This window comes from Athene noctua, chromosome Z, assembly GCF_965140245.1.
Source record: "Athene noctua chromosome Z, bAthNoc1.hap1.1, whole genome shotgun sequence".
Lineage (NCBI taxonomy): Eukaryota > Metazoa > Chordata > Aves > Strigiformes > Strigidae > Athene > Athene noctua.
In genome coordinates, this window is record NC_134077.1 from 81,385,597 (window position 1) to 81,404,429 (window position 18,833).

The following is an 18,833-nucleotide window of genomic DNA, read 5'->3' on the forward strand; positions in this document are numbered from 1 at the left end:
AGTGAATGGACATGATGGTGAACTTTTTCACTTAATTTAGGAATGGAAGCCTTTTCAGGCAAGAATATGGAATGAACAATCATGTTAGATAATGTCACTGGAAGGTTCAGTAGTATTAACATTCAGACGCATGACTCTGACCATGCTGTGCAGAAATTAGTAGCACATATTAAAACAACACTGGAAAAGAGTACATACTTTCATCATCACAGCTATATAATCATCGTTTCAGGATACTTACACGTCTAAAAATTAGGTTATAATGGTTTTGTGCATCCTTAAATGAGAGGAGTGAGTTTGGGGGAGGGGAATGCAGTGTACTGGCATTTAACAAAGCAACTAACCCATCCCATTAAAAAAAAATCAAATCACTGACTGCACTAATTATTCTATGTCAAAGCTGGTGTATTATCCAAGTCGTAAACCTGTCTCATTGAGTTACATAGTATTGCCAACTGAGCTTTCCAGTGACCCAACTAATTTTGGAATGGTTTCTTTTTTTGTTTAAGCCTTTTTCAGAGTAATGTGATGCAGTCATAGGGCTGTAGCTATCAAGAGGCTGTCTGCTGGTATGAGCACCCTTGTTAGAGGTAGCCAGACCTAAACATTACTTTTGACAAGAGATTGAATTCGTGGCCATGGACAGCATGATTTTGGTACAGGCACTGCAATACTGGAAGATGGGGACACCTTCAGTGGACATCGAGTGGGAGGAACACCAAAGCCCTGGTGGAAGGTGAGTTCAGATGAATAATGATGCTGGTCAGGAATCAGATTTGGAGGTTTCAGGAAAACAGGAGGCAAAGAGAGGCAGAGATCATACAGATGAATGTTAAGGGGTACAGATTACAACTTTGTGACAAAGTGGCTCAGTAATGGTGTGAAACACATGCCCTTTTGTAGAATCCACTGTTGTGTTGCCACCCTTCTTAGTGGTATCTAGGGTTTGTCTTCTGCAGTTTGTAGGGCTAGCCACACAAGCGGGGTTTTCTGTGGGAGTTCAGTTCCCAAGGAAGCACCAGATCTTCTCTGCCTCCCTAGGGTTCCTCATCCCTCACTGCCCCTGGCATGGAAAGAGGGAAGTAGTGCAAAGATCCCAGGCTGAGGATAAGGACAGGGAGAATGGGAAGGGAGGGCAGTTGAGCTAAAGAACAAGTACTCTCAGTTATTGGTATGCTTACAGTAATATTACAGGCTATTGCAGTGTTTGCTGATCCACTTTTCTAGTGAAAAGCCTTTTAATAGAGCAGGGATTACTAACTATTTTTTGATAGTTTTGGATGAATGAGTATTGATTGCTTAAATACATATCTAATTAGGTATAGTGATTGAAGTTTTTCTGCATGGATTATGGCTTTTTTATATGTTAATGAGAAAGCTGATATAAATAATCTTGTAATATAAAAATCTTTATAGCTCACTCATACCTGTGTTTGAAACATCACAGCAGATGATGCATAACTAGTAAGAGAGCTTAAATGTTCATTGTTTTGCCTTTTATAGCATGGGAACAGAAAACGGTGATCATCTGTAAAAGAGTGTAAAACACAAGAATCTAGCATTTCCTCTCACAAATGGGGCATGGAGTAAGTGAATTTTGTATTTGAATGACTTGAAGATTGTAGATGTTGACTTTTCCATCTGAAATTACGATACAAAAGTTGACAGAAGTATACATTTAAAAATGTTAGAGATCACTAAAAACTATCTTTACAGGTGGCTTTGGTTATTATTTAGGTCTTAATTTGTGGTTTGCCATCTTGAGTTTGACAATACAAATACTGGATTTTCATAGTAGTTAATGTAGTTGCTGTCCTTGTTACAGCCAACCTTGCTGTCAAAGGATCTCTCAGTTCTGCAATGAAGTTTTGAGTGAAGACTTGCTGCATGAAGCATGTTAAAATGAGTGGAAAGCCTTGTTTAAAAGCAATAGGTAAAAATTTTTGAATTCCTTGTGTTTCTTTAAGTTGATGATTGTGTTTTTTCTGTGTGTTTCTAGCAGTATCATTTCAATAGTTTTTGCCTTTAATTACTCATTAAATAGCATTTTAAATTAAAATAATAAGTAACTGTGGAGACAAACTGTAGTACATCTGAGAAAGAAAGATGAAAAAGAAAGAAATGGATGAAGCAATTTCAGAGATTACATGGTCACCAAAAGAAAAATGAAAAAGTTAAAGCTTCCCTCTGCATTTCAGTAAATTAAGTACTATTAATCTTAACACTTTTGTGTGTGGTCAGGCCTGTAAAAGGGTTTGAAATATAATGGAAAAAACACTGGAAGTTGGAAGAGCGTCTAATATGCATCCACATGAAAAACACCTGTCTCGGTGTGCGTGCCCCAAGAGAGTGCTGCCTGCGTGATGGGGTTAAAGTCTAATCAGAGCAGACTTCAGCTGAGTGAAGTCTGCCTCCTCCTCACCTCTCCGCACTGTGCTGGATGTTTCCTGTTTTCTGTACTTTGCAGTCTTGCTTAACTGTCACAAAGTCCAGCTTGTTCATCCCTATCTAATCAGAGGTATTATTTATCAAGTGGTTTGTTTTTCCCATTCACCTACAGCCCTCACCCCCATGCAGAGATCCTAGCCTTTAACCCCACTGAAATAAATCACCTGTATTTCTGGCTCCACAGCGGTGTCTGCAGACACGTAAATCAGGGAGGGTATGGAGGGTGTTGGGGAGAACAGACTCAGGCCCACAGAGACCACTGAGGGGATTGCAGAGTGAGGGTTTGCTTGCTCTTTGTTCTTTGTGTCTTAAAGGTGGGCTGCAACAAACACCATGACTTGAAATTGAAAAACATGCAAGCACATAACATTACTGTTGTCAAAACTCAAATCTTTGTAATAATTTCAGTAGTGGGGATAGTAAACAAGGACACAACTTTAAATCAGGATGCTAGTGGCAACTTTTCTGGACTGTGCAAAATAGCTGTAACAGGGCATGAAGATAAATGCAGTAATGACACCGGTCTCTGTGCCCTTCTGTTGACATTTTGTTTTTAAAAAGCAAGTAGGCAAACAACTGGCATCTGTAACAGGAGACACTTAACTGTTTATTACCTGTTTATCTAAGCAGCATATAGTCCCCCCAGAAAGCACACTTAGGTGCTGCATGTTAACACTGGCATGCAATTGCAAAATATAAACTACAACAGATGTCTGAAAGTGGACCAGTTTGCTGAAAAGACCATTGTAGAGGTGGTTTCTGCACTGCTGGAGAAACATTGGACACTATGACAGACATTCAGAGAGAAAGTAGGCACTGAATACATAGCTGGCCAGAGGCTTACTAACAGGGCAAGGAAATATAACACTGTTTTTTCTTCATCAGCATTTAAAAACCACCAGTGGTTACACAGCTGGAAATGTGGCATTCATAGCTTGCTGTGCAGAACAAAGACCTGGGAGTGGACATTGGTATTGCTGACTCTTAGCCTATAGGTGCATGAATAAACAGCCTGATGGGGTGGATTCTCTCATAGCATGAGCTGTCAGGACAGATTGTGGAAATGAATTTACTCTAGCAAGAGAGACACATGCAGTGAAGAAGCACAGACCATGGCATACCTAATTCTATATGCATTTTTGGCAGATGTGTGTTTTACTGAAGATTATTCAGAACCATATGTTGGCCCCTGCCATCTGCTGAATTTGGATATGATGTCTATAAAGCTGGTGTGCAAATACACAAAAAGAAACTCTTAAACTTTGGGAGAGAAACTGCCAGTGCCTTTGCAATTACAACTGTCTCCCACATAATTTTTTTTTTTTTTTTTTTTGGTGAAGTATAGCCTTTCTATACAAAAGTATACTACAGTTAAATTCCAGCACAGAGAGCTTGATTTTATCTCAAGTCCCTATTATTAAAATGCTTCAGTACTTGATTGGAGAAGGACCTGAGCAGACTGGTCTAGTAAGATCTGTTCTGAGTGGAGAACTGGACTTGGGACCTTCAGAGGTCTTTTTCAACGTCAGTTGTTGTAGGATCTGAATTATTACATCCATGCAGATGCATGAAAATAGAAGTACCTTTCTTAGTCAAATATAGTAAGGAAGGAGGTGGATCTTCCCATCAGGAAAACGAACAGTGGCATACATAAAGAAGAGACAGTAGAGTTTTAATAGAAATATTGTTTATTTGGTAGAAAGTTTGCTTGTAAGTATCTTCAGAAAAAAAGTAATTCACCCTGAATCCATCCAAATTGCTACTGAAATGTCCAGTCTGGTGATTCACAGCTCCTCACAGCTGAAAGTAAAGCTTTTTCCTTCTCTCTTCAAAAGCAGTGCAATCTCACAAAGACATTGATATCTACAGTGGATAAAAAATCCTCTTGGGCTTCTAGTCTAATAGAAACCTATCAATTTATGCTTTGTCTTCAGCCAGAATCATACTTAGGTTGGACACCTTGGAAACAAAGGTATTTTTTGTTTAATTGAGTAACGTCCCCTGAATTGTCTTGGACAATAATGCCTTGAGTCCTGGTGTCTGGCCCATCAAGAAAGAATCCTTTCGTGCAACCAGTAGTTGCTGCTTTGAAAAATAATCTCTGAACTATTGTGAATGAACCAACACGCAAGAAAATCCATGCTGTTTGTTTCAGAAATAGTCACTAAATTTGTTTTAATGTAAATAAAGCCAAACTCTGAAGGCCACACTTCAGGGAGTTAATGCTAGGCCTTGAATTTATGTAGTTTGAGATACAGCAACTCTGCTCTGCTTCCCTGGTAGAAAAGAGAGGGAAAAGGCTTGTGTGTTTGAAACTACATTTTTAGCCTGAACTGTGGAACAAAATCCAACAGGAATTAAGACTTCACAGTATCCTCCCATTTTCTGTTCCAAGATGAAGTACACTTCTCTGACTTGTTATTTCTAATAAAGCACGTGGCACGGAAAACAAAAATCGGTCTACTTATGAAAGTTCAGAGGCAACAGCAGAAGCAACTCTTGCCTGAGATGTCACATTGGCATGGTGGGCACTGAGCAAGTACCTCAGTAACTCAGAAATATCCCCCAGCAGGCTCAGTAAAAGCAGCACCTCTGTTGTGAAGGTGAATTGGGCACTTAAGGAAATTATTTCAGAAGGACCTGTCTAATTTATTAACATACTCCTTGCACAAAGGAGTTTGTTCTCAACGGGCTTATCTGACACTCTTGCACTAGCAGGTTCAAGCTGTAGGCTCTCTGCATATTGTTTGGTGTCTCAGTCAACTTGTCTCATCTCTTATGCTCTGTAAATTGTCTTACAGTTTAGAAGGAATGCCTCGAATTTATGTTCTTAATTTTCAGCTGTGAAGTTCAGCGAAATTACTGACCTCCCCTGGACTTGTGGGATGACAAAGTACTACTGGGCAAACAAGGAAAATAACTTCAAGACAAATGGGTAAATCATTTCCCACATCAAAACATTTATTAACTGCATATAGTTAGTTGGTTTCTTTCTGAACTTTCTTTTTCTTCTTCCTTTTTCCTTTCTCTGTCCCATATATTGTACTTTGCTGTGAGATTTTCTTTGCAAGAAGGAGTATGAATGGATCCTCATGAAAAGAACAGGGCACTGTTCTGGATTTGTGTAGTACAAGGATAGAAAAAGAGGGAAGAGAATGCACACTGCACTGAAACATTCACAGCTGAAAATGCATAAACAGGTTGCATTTCCTCACACACGCAGGCACTTAGTGGAGTAAATATACAGTCATGTTCAAATCCTGCTACCTTAACCATACTACATTAAAGCCTGAGAATATGTTTGCCCACCTGCCACTGGGTGACCACTCTGCTATCTTTGGGATTTTCAGCAGCTGAGAATAAATTGTGGTTCTGCCTGTGCAATTTCTCCTGCATCCTCTGACAGGAGAGGTGCCTTTCCTTTGGAATGACATGGGATCCACAAGCAGTTTTTACTCACATCTGATTTCCAAAGGACTACTACTTAGAGAAGTACACCAGCTGATTACAAAGAGAGCAAAGTGCTGCTCTGTGCTGTGAAGCCATTTCCCCACTAACTTGCATTATGCTTTGGTGTTGTGTAATAGACACCCTTCACGTGCTGACAGCTGTAGGTTTGCAACTTTCTTGGTGTCATCTCTCAGGTGGTTTACGTCTCTCACATGTACAACCAGACTTGTTAAAGAGCTTAAGGCATAAATCACCTGGGAGAGAGTGGGGGAAAGAAAATTCAAAGCTCTTCCTGCACCAAAACCAAAAAACCAAACAACCTCACTAACAAAACACAACAAAAATATTGTACTTGGTTCATTCCAAAGCTAGGAATATCGTTTCAAAAATAGTTCAACCAAACTCCAGATGTAAGTGAATTTGATTTAAGGCCCACTAAAGTCACTATGGGCTTTCCATTAGACCTTAACTTTTTGATGTCAGTTATAATTCTGTATGAGTTCTGTCATCTGCATCGTTTTATATCTAACTGTGTCCACAGCTGTGGTACAGAGTACTTACCCCAAACGCCTAACAACCAGAGCACACTAAGTTAACAGATCAGTATCAGAGTGGGCCCTTGATGTGTTGTGCTATTGCTTGTTTTTATGAACACCTAGCTTTCTTTCCTATGGGTATTTAGCTTGCTGCCAGGACCAGAGAATGAACCACTTAGGCTGAGCTGTGAATTACAGCTCCAAAATGAAACAAGGATCCTGCACAACAGCAGCACCTGATCTAATCTTTCCTTTGCCTCTGTGCTGATAGGAAGTCAAGGTAAATTCATGTTGAATGTCTAAGTCCAATCAGCAACTGATAAGGCCTTTTAATGACCTGAATTCACTACAACTAGTGATGATACCAACCAACAGTAGTTATCCTATGTTGTTTATAATGTCTGTAATGTATCAGTGAAAACATCCATTTGTGACCTGGCTGTGTAACATCAGTGGCTGTCGCTCTTTTCCTATTCCCACCTTAAGAGTTGACCATTAATGAAGCAACAGAGGCTTTCTTTTTAAGAGCCTCTGTTCCAAGAAAAAGAGTGGGGAAGGGTGGAGGTGCAGATAGGATCTGCAGGGGGAGAGACTAACAAATAAGAGGCTTTATAAAATTTGAACAATCTAGGTGAAATTTGTGGGAAAGTTCACATAAACCACTGCTGCTTTTGAAAGGTCTGCCCTAAACCACAGCTTTGAAACAGAGGTCAGAGATCAGACCTTAGTAAGGGTGGGAAAATAAGGGCTTTTCCTCCTCACAAGCTTAAATCTGAAACATTCACTTTACCCAACTTTCTGTTGCCCTAAGGTGAGAATGTAAAGGAGAGCAGGCAGTATAGCTGTTTATACTGGTGTGAGAGCTTTTCCCTAAGAATGACTAAGGAGAGTAGACAATCCACACCCTCAGCTGGAATCCCCACTCCCCTTCCACATGGTTCATGGTGATCAGTTCCCAAGTATATATATTAAATAGTGGCTGCCCATACATAAGTTTATTTTTAAGAAACTTTTTTTTTTTTTAAGGAGACTTATTCTTTGTCCACCTTGGAGGCACAGGATGCCCAGTGAGTGTAGCACATCATCTGAGTTCTACCCAACTTATCTGTGCTTTGTGTCTGGAAAGGCATGAACAGCTCACAGCAGTTTTGGGTTGTCATTTAGCCGAAGGCTGGAATACATTCCCACATGCCGAACCAGGTTGGGTTCCACCACATAGGCGTTCTCCCCCTTAGTACGCAGCAGGGAGTAGAGGGCAATATCCTTAGCAAAACCCTGGCGGCAGTGCAGCCCCTTCAGGTAACCTAAGGCACGGCGGGCAGATGGAGCAGAGAAGAGCATGGCAGGCGTGCAGCACTCGGTGACTGGCACAATATTATAGAGTGTGGGGGCCAGCCGGCGCAGCTCCAGCATGTAATGCCGTCCCACCAGCTCTGACAAAGCCATACTGTACACAGCAAAGAACAAGACCATGGGCCAACTGAGGCTGGGGCGACCAGTTGCCCAGGAGTACACGCAGTTCAACACAGGCCCCAGAAACATGCCCAGACCTAGCCACTCAAGGATTCTCATGGGTTCAGGGTTGAAGTAGCGCTGAAGCCTCTCAGGGTGGTAAAGCTTGAAGTAGAGTGCGTCTCTGAGGTATGGTTTGGAGAACCGGGCCAACAAGAGGTGCTGTAAGACAGTGAATATCTCCTCCTCTGGTACAGCATCGTCTTCCACTATGAGGATGTATTCTGGGTTGTACACCAACAGCGACTGTTCAAGGCAGAAGACATAGTCCTGCTTCTCCTTCTCAAATTGGTTCATGCTGGGGTCAGGGTTCTCTCCAGTTTTGTCACGACTGACCATAGGAAAGAAGCTGCTCAGCAACCTGACATCCTGATGACTACTGGGGTCTGACTCCACATTACAAATGAGTATGCGGTGGCTTTGGCAACGTGCACCACATTTCTGGAGGAGGCGGTGGAAGCGGGAGGCCACTTGCAAGACATAGTGGAAATCATTCCGCCTCTGCACAGTGATAATGGTGACCAGCAGCAAGGGCTGGAAGGCATCACTGCCAGAGGCCTCGGAGGCATTTGGTATCTGCAGCTTCTCAAAGTAATGCAGGGCAGCCTGGCCCTCCTTCTGGTTCTGCTCCAGAAACTCCTGGCTCATGGGGTTCAGGTGCCAGCGCCGCAAATAGAAGTAAGAGTGGAGAAGCCGGTGGCAAATCAAAGGTGCAAGCACACCAAACGTCACCACAGTCAGTGTGAGCAGATGGATAAAAGGACTGGACCAACGGCACCACCTCCCAAAGAGAGGCCAGGTTTGGTGTAACATGGCTGCTGAAGAAGGAAAGCACCCCTGCTCTGTTCATGCCCTCGTTCCTTCACTTCTGATGCATCCTACCTGAATTACAAGGTATCACTGGGGCAGCGGCTGCCAAACCTGCACTATTTGTCCAAGCCTAGAGAGGAAGAGAAAAGACAGTTAATGAAATGGGAACTGTCAGAGTGGGAAGACAGTGATTGAATAAACAGAAAGCTGAGGGCTAGTCACTGAGTAAGCCAAAATAAAAGGCCCCTGAGGAGTCCCTTGTGGTGGGGGCATAACAGAATTGGTGTGGGATGTTGAGGAAAGATGGGCCAAAATTAGTTTCCAGCAAAGTGCCCCAAGGCCTTTTCAGCATCTAGGAGGCTCTGATCTGATTTAACTAGACAGGACTTTGTTGTGTTTCTTACTATGCTTCAAATGCTAACAAATGGGGAGCACGGATGCACGATGTGTGAAAATCCCTTTCTTTTGAAGGCAGAGAGCTTGGATACCACTGGTGTTAAGGGAAAAGCCACTGCCTGAGCATTCACACACTATTCAAGGAGTTGCACACACACTACCTGAGACTTTCACAGCTAAGACCGAAGCCCCTTCACAGTGGGTGATGCCAGTGAGCTGATGGGTGCCCCTTCTTAACTCCTCACATGCACACACGATCTATCCTTGGGCACTTCCTCCTCCTTCAGGCTCGAGCCTAGGCTTCCCGAAGCAGAGACTCTGACAGGAGATACATCAGGTGAACTTACTGACTGGTATAGCTCAAGTTGGATGCCTCTGGAGAGGGGTCCTGAACAAAGAAATTCCTGGGCAATTAAACTCTTACAATCAAAGTTCCCCTTCCCTCACGCGATGGTTCAGTGCAATAATAATATTTGGGTCTGGGGTCTTCTTGTTCCTCAGTGGGTCCTTTTTCTGCCTTCACATGGGCCATTCCTTATCTCAAGGATGCAGCCTCTGCCGACAGATGTCACAACCTTATTTTTCACAGGATGCAGCTACTGCTGATGGATGCATTTTTTACAGGATGCACCAGTCGTGAACTACATCTAAGTTCTGCATAAGGTCACTGCTTGTGGCCTAATGTTTTATCAAGTCTTGCTGTTAATGCTATACAATGGATTACATTTGAGCTACAAAGTGACTATATAAAGGATTCTGTTAAAGCTACTCTAACTGTAAGACCTGGGTCACAGCCAAGAACCAAAGCCAGATCTCTTGTATCTTAGCCTAGCACATAATTTGAGAGACAAACTTTTACCTCTGTAGAATGACACGTTTCCCTTCTGTTCCTCATACATTTCCAAACGCATGCTTTTTTACTTTACTCCTCAGAGTGTGAAGCAAGATAACAAAGACACCAATTTACTTCACTAAGAGCATGTGTACACTAAGTATAATGTGTGTGTGTGTCTCTCAGCTGTATCCTCCTCCCTAGACCCTGTGAAATACACAATCACAGCAACATTAACAAGTTGCAATTGAGCCATTGATTCATATTTGTTATTGGCAAGTTTATAATTTAAAATTAAATGCCTTTAATTTAAAACTGAAATGTCTTTTTTTTTTTTTTTTTAAATACACACTTTAAGCAAATATCCACCTTCACAAAAATTATATTTTGCCATGTTTGGCTTCTGTTCTGCTTCTCTGGGCTGTCACTAACACCTAACAGCCTGGCTGTCAGAAGCTTACACAAAATCAGGGCAACTGGCTGTTAAGATAAATTCTCTTGTGCCAGTGATTTCCTTTTTAATCTGCTGTTTGACTCTCACTTTTACATTTCATCCCTCTCGTTATGGAGTTAACGCCACATGGAGCGTTATGGAGTTATGGAGTTCATGCCCACACCAACTGACTGACTGTGCACTGGTGCTCCCAGACCAAAATGTTATCCTTTTTCCTCCTCTGCATTATTGTCTGAAGCAGCCTAACTGGTTGCATGGAAAGAAATCAGGGCTGTGGCTTTTCTTCTGTCTCAGAAGAATGGACCATGTAGAAGAAATAACTCAGAGGACACTGAACAGGGTCTAATTCAGTGTCTACTTCAAAACTTCTTTCATTACTGTAATTACAGATTTGCTGAATTTACCATTAAGAGAACTGCTTTCTATTGCCACATGGGAATCTGACAATCTTATGTAAAATCCCTTTTACTAAGATTAATGGAAAATATAGAAGACTTATTCCAAATATTTGTTAGAGACCAGGCACTTCATGCTGCAAGATCTCAAACCATCCTTGGATAGACTGTGGCATCAGTGTTGTGCTATCTTAGATTCACAAAAACACAGGATTTCAAAGATTTAGTGTGATTATAGAGATAACAAATTTACACAATGATGCATGAAAATCTGCAGTGTCTTCCCATATATATATATATATATATTATTTTTTTTCTTTCTGATTACATAGTCCTGTTTCAGACACTGTATTCTATTACATCAATGGATCTTGTAAAGGCCTTAAGGTGATGGCTGCATTTCAGCCAGTGGCTAGATCCAAGCCATGATGATTCAGGACATGAAGACCTGAAATCCATCAGATACAAAGACCTGGTGTTTAAATGCATTTATCTATCCAAAATCCAGGGCTTTCCTCTTCTTATTTTCTGCTACGCAGTCACAAACGTTAAGGGAACATACAAATGCAGAATCGTATTCTACAACTCATGCTGGCATACGTCTGAGCCTTCCTCTTGATGCGAGCAGCATTGTTGGCACTGTCGCTGAGCCAGCCTCCAAACTTGAAAGACAGCAGTGGGAAAAGGAGATGAAGAAAAGCTAAAAGGTACTTTAGTTCTGAGAGAGTAAAGAAACTTACTTTCCATCTGCCTTTGTTATGATGGAGATCTGAGCTACAAAAACTATAAACCTGCATTGAGTTCCGTAGCTCTCGGGATATACACTGAGGCATTAATAGTCCCCACCGAAGCAAAAGGCATCCTCCTTCATACTATCTTCTCCTGGAAAGGGAGAAATGGGTGTCATGTCTTCCCTGCAGCAGCAGAACAGCTGAGCTCTGGGAGCTGCGGCCTCACGAGATGAATCAAAGGGAAGCTTGCCTGAGGTCTTGCTCTTCTGCAGCCTGTGTTGTTCAAGGGTCAGGCTCACCTGCACCACGAGAAGGTACCTCCCAGGACCCTGCGGGTGGATTCCAGTCTGCAGCCGATCAGCCTCCACCGGCCCAGCCTGCTGGAAAAGTTGTGCTGGGACTCCACCTACTGGTGTCACACCGGGTCCTGGCACACGGCACGTAAACACCACCCTCTCGGGAGGAATCTCCTCGCTTCACACAAGGAAGTAGGTAACTGAAAAAGCACACGGGACTGGCAGCCAGCCATGCAGGTCACGGTCCTGTATGCACAAGCATTGCTGACTTACTCTGGCTTCACCTCATCTGTAACACAATTTAAGATCTGTGAGCTCTTATTCTCGTTTTGCAACTCAGAACACATCAAGGAAAACCATCAAACAGGAACTTCTGCTCCTCTCCAAATCCTACTCTGCTGCTTAGGCTGTTAGCACTCACATTGACTGCCACGCTCTTTATCAGTTTATCTGTAGAGGAAAAGGCTGTTTTCACTAGGTAAATGGAATAACCACACAGGGTAAGAATGGTCACGAGCATATTCAAGTGGGTGAAATACTCTTAACTCATGCCAAAAACAGGCTGAAGGATCTCGAAAAGAGGGGAGACACTGACCTCCTTCCCAGTCTTTGGCTGCAACACTTGGAACCCAAGAGTTCCAAATCTCGATAGAAATTTCTTGCATCTACAGAGGTGAAGTCTGATCTGCAGGACTTGAATCCAGGCTTTCTAGTCTGGTTGTTTTCTAGTCATTAGGGTGGTTCTGACTTTACAGAAGCTATTCTGATTTTTAGAAGCCTTTGGTATGGTCACTTTCTTCCTTTTTTTTTTTTTTTTTGGGGGGGGGGGAAGAGTCTTTGTTCTTCTTTAAGTATTCAAGTGGCATTTTTGACAGAAAAAAATGTTTGAAAAGCAAGCATCAGAGTTGGATTTTATAGTGCTTTTAAAAAAAATGTATGAATCCTGAATAGTAACTACTTTGCAACCATGTAAATACTTGCTGTGGAAGCCAGCCACTTTTATGTATCTTCTTCATAGAACTGAGCCCTTGCTTAAACACATTTAGAAGCTGTGTCAATAAAAAGCTCTATATTCAGCTTGTTTCTTTAGTTAGGTTCTCATGATGAAGATTCCTTCCAGAAACATCTGGTTCACCTGGTTCCAAATCTACATTCCCATCTTCATTAGTCCCCTAATTACTTGGCTGAATTACAGAGTTCAGGAAAAAGTCACTTCTGCACACAGTGAGGAAGAATAGAAAAATTAGTAATGTTTCCTTTGGAGAGCAGAATACTGTCTGCTGTTCTACTGCTTTAAAATACAAAACTGATTTTCTGTCTGCTCCAAACTCCTCTCCACAGCGGTATTCCTGCAGGCAGGCATTCCTGGAACAAAGCTTTCTATGTGCTTCAAAGCTGTGAGAGTTTAGGAAGCTCCTGGATAGCTAATGTAGGGAATCTGTTTTCTACTGCCTGCTTTGTGAGACAAGGTATCCTTTGTGACTACAATAGTAAATGATTCTCTTTTGCCTAGCTACACTTCTTTTCAGTGTCAGTGGGAAAAGCCATTCCTTTTCTAAAATAAAAACAGCTGGATGAAGTCACGTGGTCGGAAGCCATGTCTGTGGGAAACAAAGGTAGGCTCTCAGAAAACGTCATGGAAAGGCCAGCTGTTACAATCCCCACCTCAGTCGTAATTGATAGTAGTAATGGTGTTCACACAAGTTGTAGTTTTGACATATGTGTTGATCCTATAGTGGCATCCCAAATTGAAACCTTTGTGCAAAAAACACTTCTACACCCCAACCTAACATTGTGCAGACAAGCTGCAATCTCAGGACCAAGCTCTTCTACCAATTAACCCTGCCTGGCAGAGACAAGAGCTTCATCTTGGCTATGATCTTGTTAGTGCACCAGCAAATAGCCCTCCTTCAATCTGAGGCAACTGATGCAAACTTCATAAAGTCATGAGGAGGCATACAGATCTCCTTCTGTTTCATATCTGCATGCTGACAGCTGACTGTTGTGTACAGATACCCTCAGCTTCCGAAACCTGAGGTCCCTACTATGAGATTATCCCTATTACTAGACCAGATGGCCAGCTTTTCTCATCTGCAATTCCTCTTGTTTTCTGACAGCTTTTAGTAGGTCAGGTGCCAGATACTATTTCTGCAGTGTGTGCAGGCTTGCCTTGAAAACAGCAGTGTCCAGGAGAAGCCAAGTATTCACAGACCTGACCATTACACTTAGATGCCAAACTGGGAGTTGAGCTCCCTAGAAAACACAAACCATCCTGACAAGAGATGTGCTTCTAAAAACATTCAGCAGAACCTTAGTGGTAAGAGCTTAGCAATTGTTCTTTAATTGCATTTTACTTTTACTGTCAGGTACCAATATATCACCTCTTCTACTCCACGCACTGCTTAAAGCAGTTGTCATTATGTTGTTTCTAGACAACGAATGTCAAGTAACTCAGGCCGTTGCATTTAATTTTCACCTAAAGTGCTTCATGCTATGGCAAAGACCAGGGCTGCTGGCGATGCACTTGATGTCTCAATTCTCTTAGAACTTTGCTTTTTGTTTCTTATGGTTTATGTACTAAAGGTATAACACTACTACAGTCTAACAGGTTAATGATAGCTTGAAGCATAGGAGAAGTGGATAGGGAGGTGGAGAAGGACTTTGGACTTGGCCCTTTGAAGGACTTACGTGGTATAATAGGTAGAAATCAATGGCACAACCATCTATTTGATCTGCCATTTTTCAGAGCCTCTCAATGAACATACAAACTTTTTCTGTCCAAGGAAATGGAATTTAAGCACTATTAGAGAAGTGAAAATGCACAGATACACAGGGAGTAACCCCGTCCAGTTAGGAAACTCCAGGAACTTCAGAATTGCATCTTGAATTTAAATTTACAGATAGGCTGACCTCCTCTTCTTGTTAACTGTAGTTAACTTTTACAGGTTGTTCAGAAATTCAGGGTGCACAGTTTGAAAACTACTGAACTAAGAGGCAAGGTATGTTGTTGTGGCAGCTGGAAGATAATTTCTCCACCTCCCTTCAGCTAAGAAGGTAAAACTATGCCACCAGTGAAACAGGCTATGAGATGAATATGTATTAATTACAGACATTTCCCTAACTTCTGTCTTGCTTCTCATGTATATTAATTTTCCTTTGCCACATAAATATGAAGCGAGTCCATTATCAACACCTGCTGACTTTCACCTGGCTGCCTCCCTGCTATGCAGTGTCACAGGAAAGCAATATTCTTCCCTGTTGCTATCAAGCAGCAAAGTCAGCATTCAGGTCAAGCGGGAGTGGAAGGCAGCCTTGAAAGAGAGTTCTGCAAGATAATAGCTTAACACAGACTTAAGGAGTTTTGTAAGGAGCTGTCTTCTAGCACCAAAGGTTTACATGGCTTTAAAATTAATAATGTCTCCATTTTCTTTTGTGCCAGATGTAAGAAAAAATGTTATGTTGTTAGAGAAATTGATAATGATCTGTATAAAAACTGCTGCATATTTTCACAGAAATCTGCCAGGAGCCCTCCAAAATCTTAAATGTGGCTTTTGGTTTGAGCCTACTTGTGCTTTAGCATAAAATTTACATCCCTGTTAAAAAAAAATAAAAATTACATCAGACAAAGCTGCTGCTAATAATGGCACCAGCTATTACCTTTTGCTGTCTGCTCTTGGAATCTCAAGAGCTAAATGTGCACTGACTCATCAGAGATGCAATAGATAATTTGTATTTTAACTCCTTGTGTCACAGTTTTTTGCTAAAATAAAACCAGGGCTCCTGCATGAAAGATACTTTGCACAAATATAGCAAGAGGCAGTTTCCGCCTTAGTGGATCTTCATCTTAAGAATATAAAAGTTAGAAGAGAATCTTTTTCCCACATATGTAACATATCATCCTGGTTTCGTTGTCATGAACAACTAGCATTTTGTAGTTTAAACGTACTGATAATCCACACAGGTAAACTATCTAGAATAGCTATTGAAAAAAATCTACTAAATGTGGTATGCTGAAGTAATAGCAACTCTTTGCAAATTAAAGCAAGCTGAACAGATGAGAAAGAACAATTCTTGGTCTTGGAGAAGTCTGTCCAGAAGGAGCTATTCCAAAGCAGCGGGAATGAGGTATCCTAGGGCAACTGTTGTGGAAAATCTCCTTCTGCAGTGTCTCTCCTACTCAATTTCTATATGCAATTGTGTCCTTGGGGCTTGCTAGGAAAAAGAGCAATGTGCAGATTAAATTAGCTCCCCGATTTGTGTGATTTGGTAGGTGTGACAGGGACACCCACTCTGACCAAGTGAGTAACACTTTGGTTCAAGCATCACTGACAAACCAGCCCTGCTGTGGTGAGAACTGTGCTAGGCCATATCTTCTCAGGAGCTAATGAGCCTAGACCACGTTGTATCAGAAAGTTAACAGTACCAGCCTGAGCCCGGACTAGACAAAACTACAACTGCTACAGCTGCACTCCTGCACATACACCCAAAGGGGATATGAGTCAATCACTTTTGTGCTATGGGTATCTGTAGCCTCGACCCCACTGAGCTCTCCTGTATGCCACAGGCTGCATGGCAGTCATCTCCCCTTGAGCAGGGACACCTCTCAAGGTTACTTCTTTATGTTGAGAGAACTCTTACCCAGCATCTGATATCTATGAGGAAAGCACACTTTACGTTAGGCCTAAAAGTATATTGTATGCTAGCAACATCTATATATCCAGCTATACCTTAAATATTAGAAGTACAGAATGTTTGACCACAGTCTAACCATCATTTAAATCATTGCTCAAATCATCAGATCATTCAGTTACAATTTCATTACAGCTTATCAATTACTGTTAAATCATTGTTATATCACTGTTTAATTATCATTCAATCATTGCTTAATCATTTATCATTTAGCTATCCTTCAGTCATTGATTATCATGTGATCATAATTTAATCATTAATAAAACCTTATTTAACCCTACAATCATGACTTCTCTTAATAATTTGCAACAATAGGGCTGGGGGTTATGAACAGGGGGGCAGGGGGAAACAGGGAAAGAAAAGGAAATGTGGTAATGGATGCCAGTGCAGAAGATGTTGCAGCTTTGCCGTTGTTCATTTATGACTATAAGGAATAAAATGCAGTAATAAGGAAATAGGATATTATTTTTGTGAACAAAGGCGTTTGATGATAGGGCTTTCAGTTGGGGTAGGTCTATGTAACAATAAAAGTGCAAAACTGATTCAGGTAACAACCAGAATATTGATTCTAACCTGTTTGAAAGAAAAAATGTTTAATCATACTGATAAACAGCATTCCTCTTTTAAGAGACACTCTCTACTAATGTTAAAGAGTAGTACTGACTTTTTCCCTCTATTCTGAAGAATACACAATCTTCCTCCCCTTGCCCCTCAGTGTATGAAACAGACTATTTATCCTGCATGGAAAGGCAAGGTAAATGGGATGCTCTGGTTCTGGGGGATACTGGTGATCTGTCTGAGCCCCAATGGAAGAAAATGGAATAACTACAGTAGCTGAAATACAGTCTGTTATACAGTTAGTATCGCCCTTGGTGGAGACAAGAAAGCAGCAGATTTCACATGTGCAGGAGAGTATTTCTCCTGGCTTTTGTGCCTGCAAATGCTTGCTGAAGCCAGTGTGCCTTTATGGCAGCGCATCAGTTGTACATAAAATTATTTTTCTCAGCAACTGTATGAGGAACGAGCCAAGCTGTGAATCTGAGTTCATGTTTTGTTGCACCACCAGCACAGCTGGAAATTCTCTCCACAGCCTACGATTTTCAGTGTCAGTGAGTTCAGCCCTTAGGTGTGCCTCTGTCCCTTTGGGAGGGCTGCCAGGTAGGACAAGGTGACCCTTAAAGCACTGGGATTAACAGCAGTTACCTTCGTGATGATGGTCAAAGAGGAGAGGGTATTAGATAAGAAAAGGTGATCTCCCCTCCACTCTCTGCTCTCCTTGCAGAACAGCAGACACAGATGGTATTTCAGTGTAACCAGTCCTCAATCCCCTCGCCCGGACTTTTCACCAGAAAAATTCTGCCCACGCCTTCACCTCGGCCGAGGGCTCTTGGGTGGCTCCAAGCAGGGCGTGGAAGCTGGATGGGGTTCCTTCTCGTTGCCTTACTGTCAAGTGGTGAGTTTCATTCACCTTCCTTAACGGAAGGGCCGTTTCTCTAGGCCCAGCCGGCCTCTGGTCACCGTCTCTTCTGCTCGTCACCATGTACAGGCACATCCTCAGGACGAGCACAAAACACCCGTTCCCTGGATGCTTTCACCTCCCCCCTCGCTCGGGTGCCTCAGCTACCGCAGCAAAGCCCAGCCGGTGCCCAGCAAGCTGGTGCCCTTCCCCACTGCCCACCAGTCAGGAACTTCTCGCCAGCCTCCCCCAGAGCTCGGTGCAGCCGGCAGGACGGACCGACACCCCCTCCGCCGGCGGAGGGCCTGCCCGGGCAGCCCCCGAAGCCACGCCGGGTGAGGACGGCCCCCTCTCCCCGCGGCAGAAGCGACAGCCAGCCCCCGGCGACAGCCCGAGCCACGCGGGGAGGTTTACCCTTTGCTGCTCGGCATCAGGAACGTCCCGCAGCCGGCGGGAGAGCCGGGCTCCCCGCGGGCCCCGCACCCCGCTCCCCTTCGCCTCGCTGCCGCCGGCGGGGGGTCCATGCAGCTCCGCTCTTCTGACTGATCTTGCCACTTTGCTTGTTGCTCACTTCTCTCCCGCAAATTTTTCTCCTCCCTCTCGAGCGGCGAGGGTGGGATTAAAGGCACCAAAGCCTAAACATGTGACCACGCCAGCACATAGATGCTCGGAAGGAGGGGAAGGTCGCTGACAAGAGTGAGAAACCGAAAACCGGAGAGGGGGAAGGTCTGGAAGAGCAGGTTAAGAAGCAAAAGGCGACCTGCCCGAGCCCCAGAAGGACTCCCAAGGCAGAGACGGCAGCGCAGCCGGAGTCCCTCGGTCCTGCTT

At 42.9% G+C, this 18,833-nt stretch overlaps 1 protein-coding gene across 2 annotated transcripts; it reads right to left on the bottom strand.

Moving 5' to 3' along the window:
* Positions 1-4,037: 4,037 nt before the first annotated feature.
* PGAP4 (post-GPI attachment to proteins GalNAc transferase 4) lies at positions 4,038-18,588 on the bottom strand. 2 transcript variants are annotated; one of them, XM_074932832.1, is made up of 2 exons: positions 18,420-18,588; positions 4,038-8,886 (listed from the first exon to the last, which is right to left on the bottom strand). In XM_074932832.1, exon 2 carries the CDS (start codon positions 8,757-8,759, stop codon positions 7,572-7,574), a length of 1,188 nt encoding a protein of 395 aa, XP_074788933.1. In that variant the 5' UTR covers positions 8,760-8,886; positions 18,420-18,588; the 3' UTR covers positions 4,038-7,571. The 2 variants fall into 2 exon arrangements, with proteins under 2 accessions (XP_074788933.1, XP_074788934.1); XM_074932833.1 differs by lacking the exon at positions 18,420-18,588 and adding an exon at positions 9,314-9,373.
* Between the last annotated feature and the right edge of the window lie 245 nt (positions 18,589-18,833).

Excerpts from the sequence above, each read along its gene's own strand:
- PGAP4 (XM_074932832.1), bottom strand. The coding sequence starts at position 8,759 with ATGTTACACCAAACCTGGCCTCTCTTTGGGAGGTGGTGCCGTTGGTCC.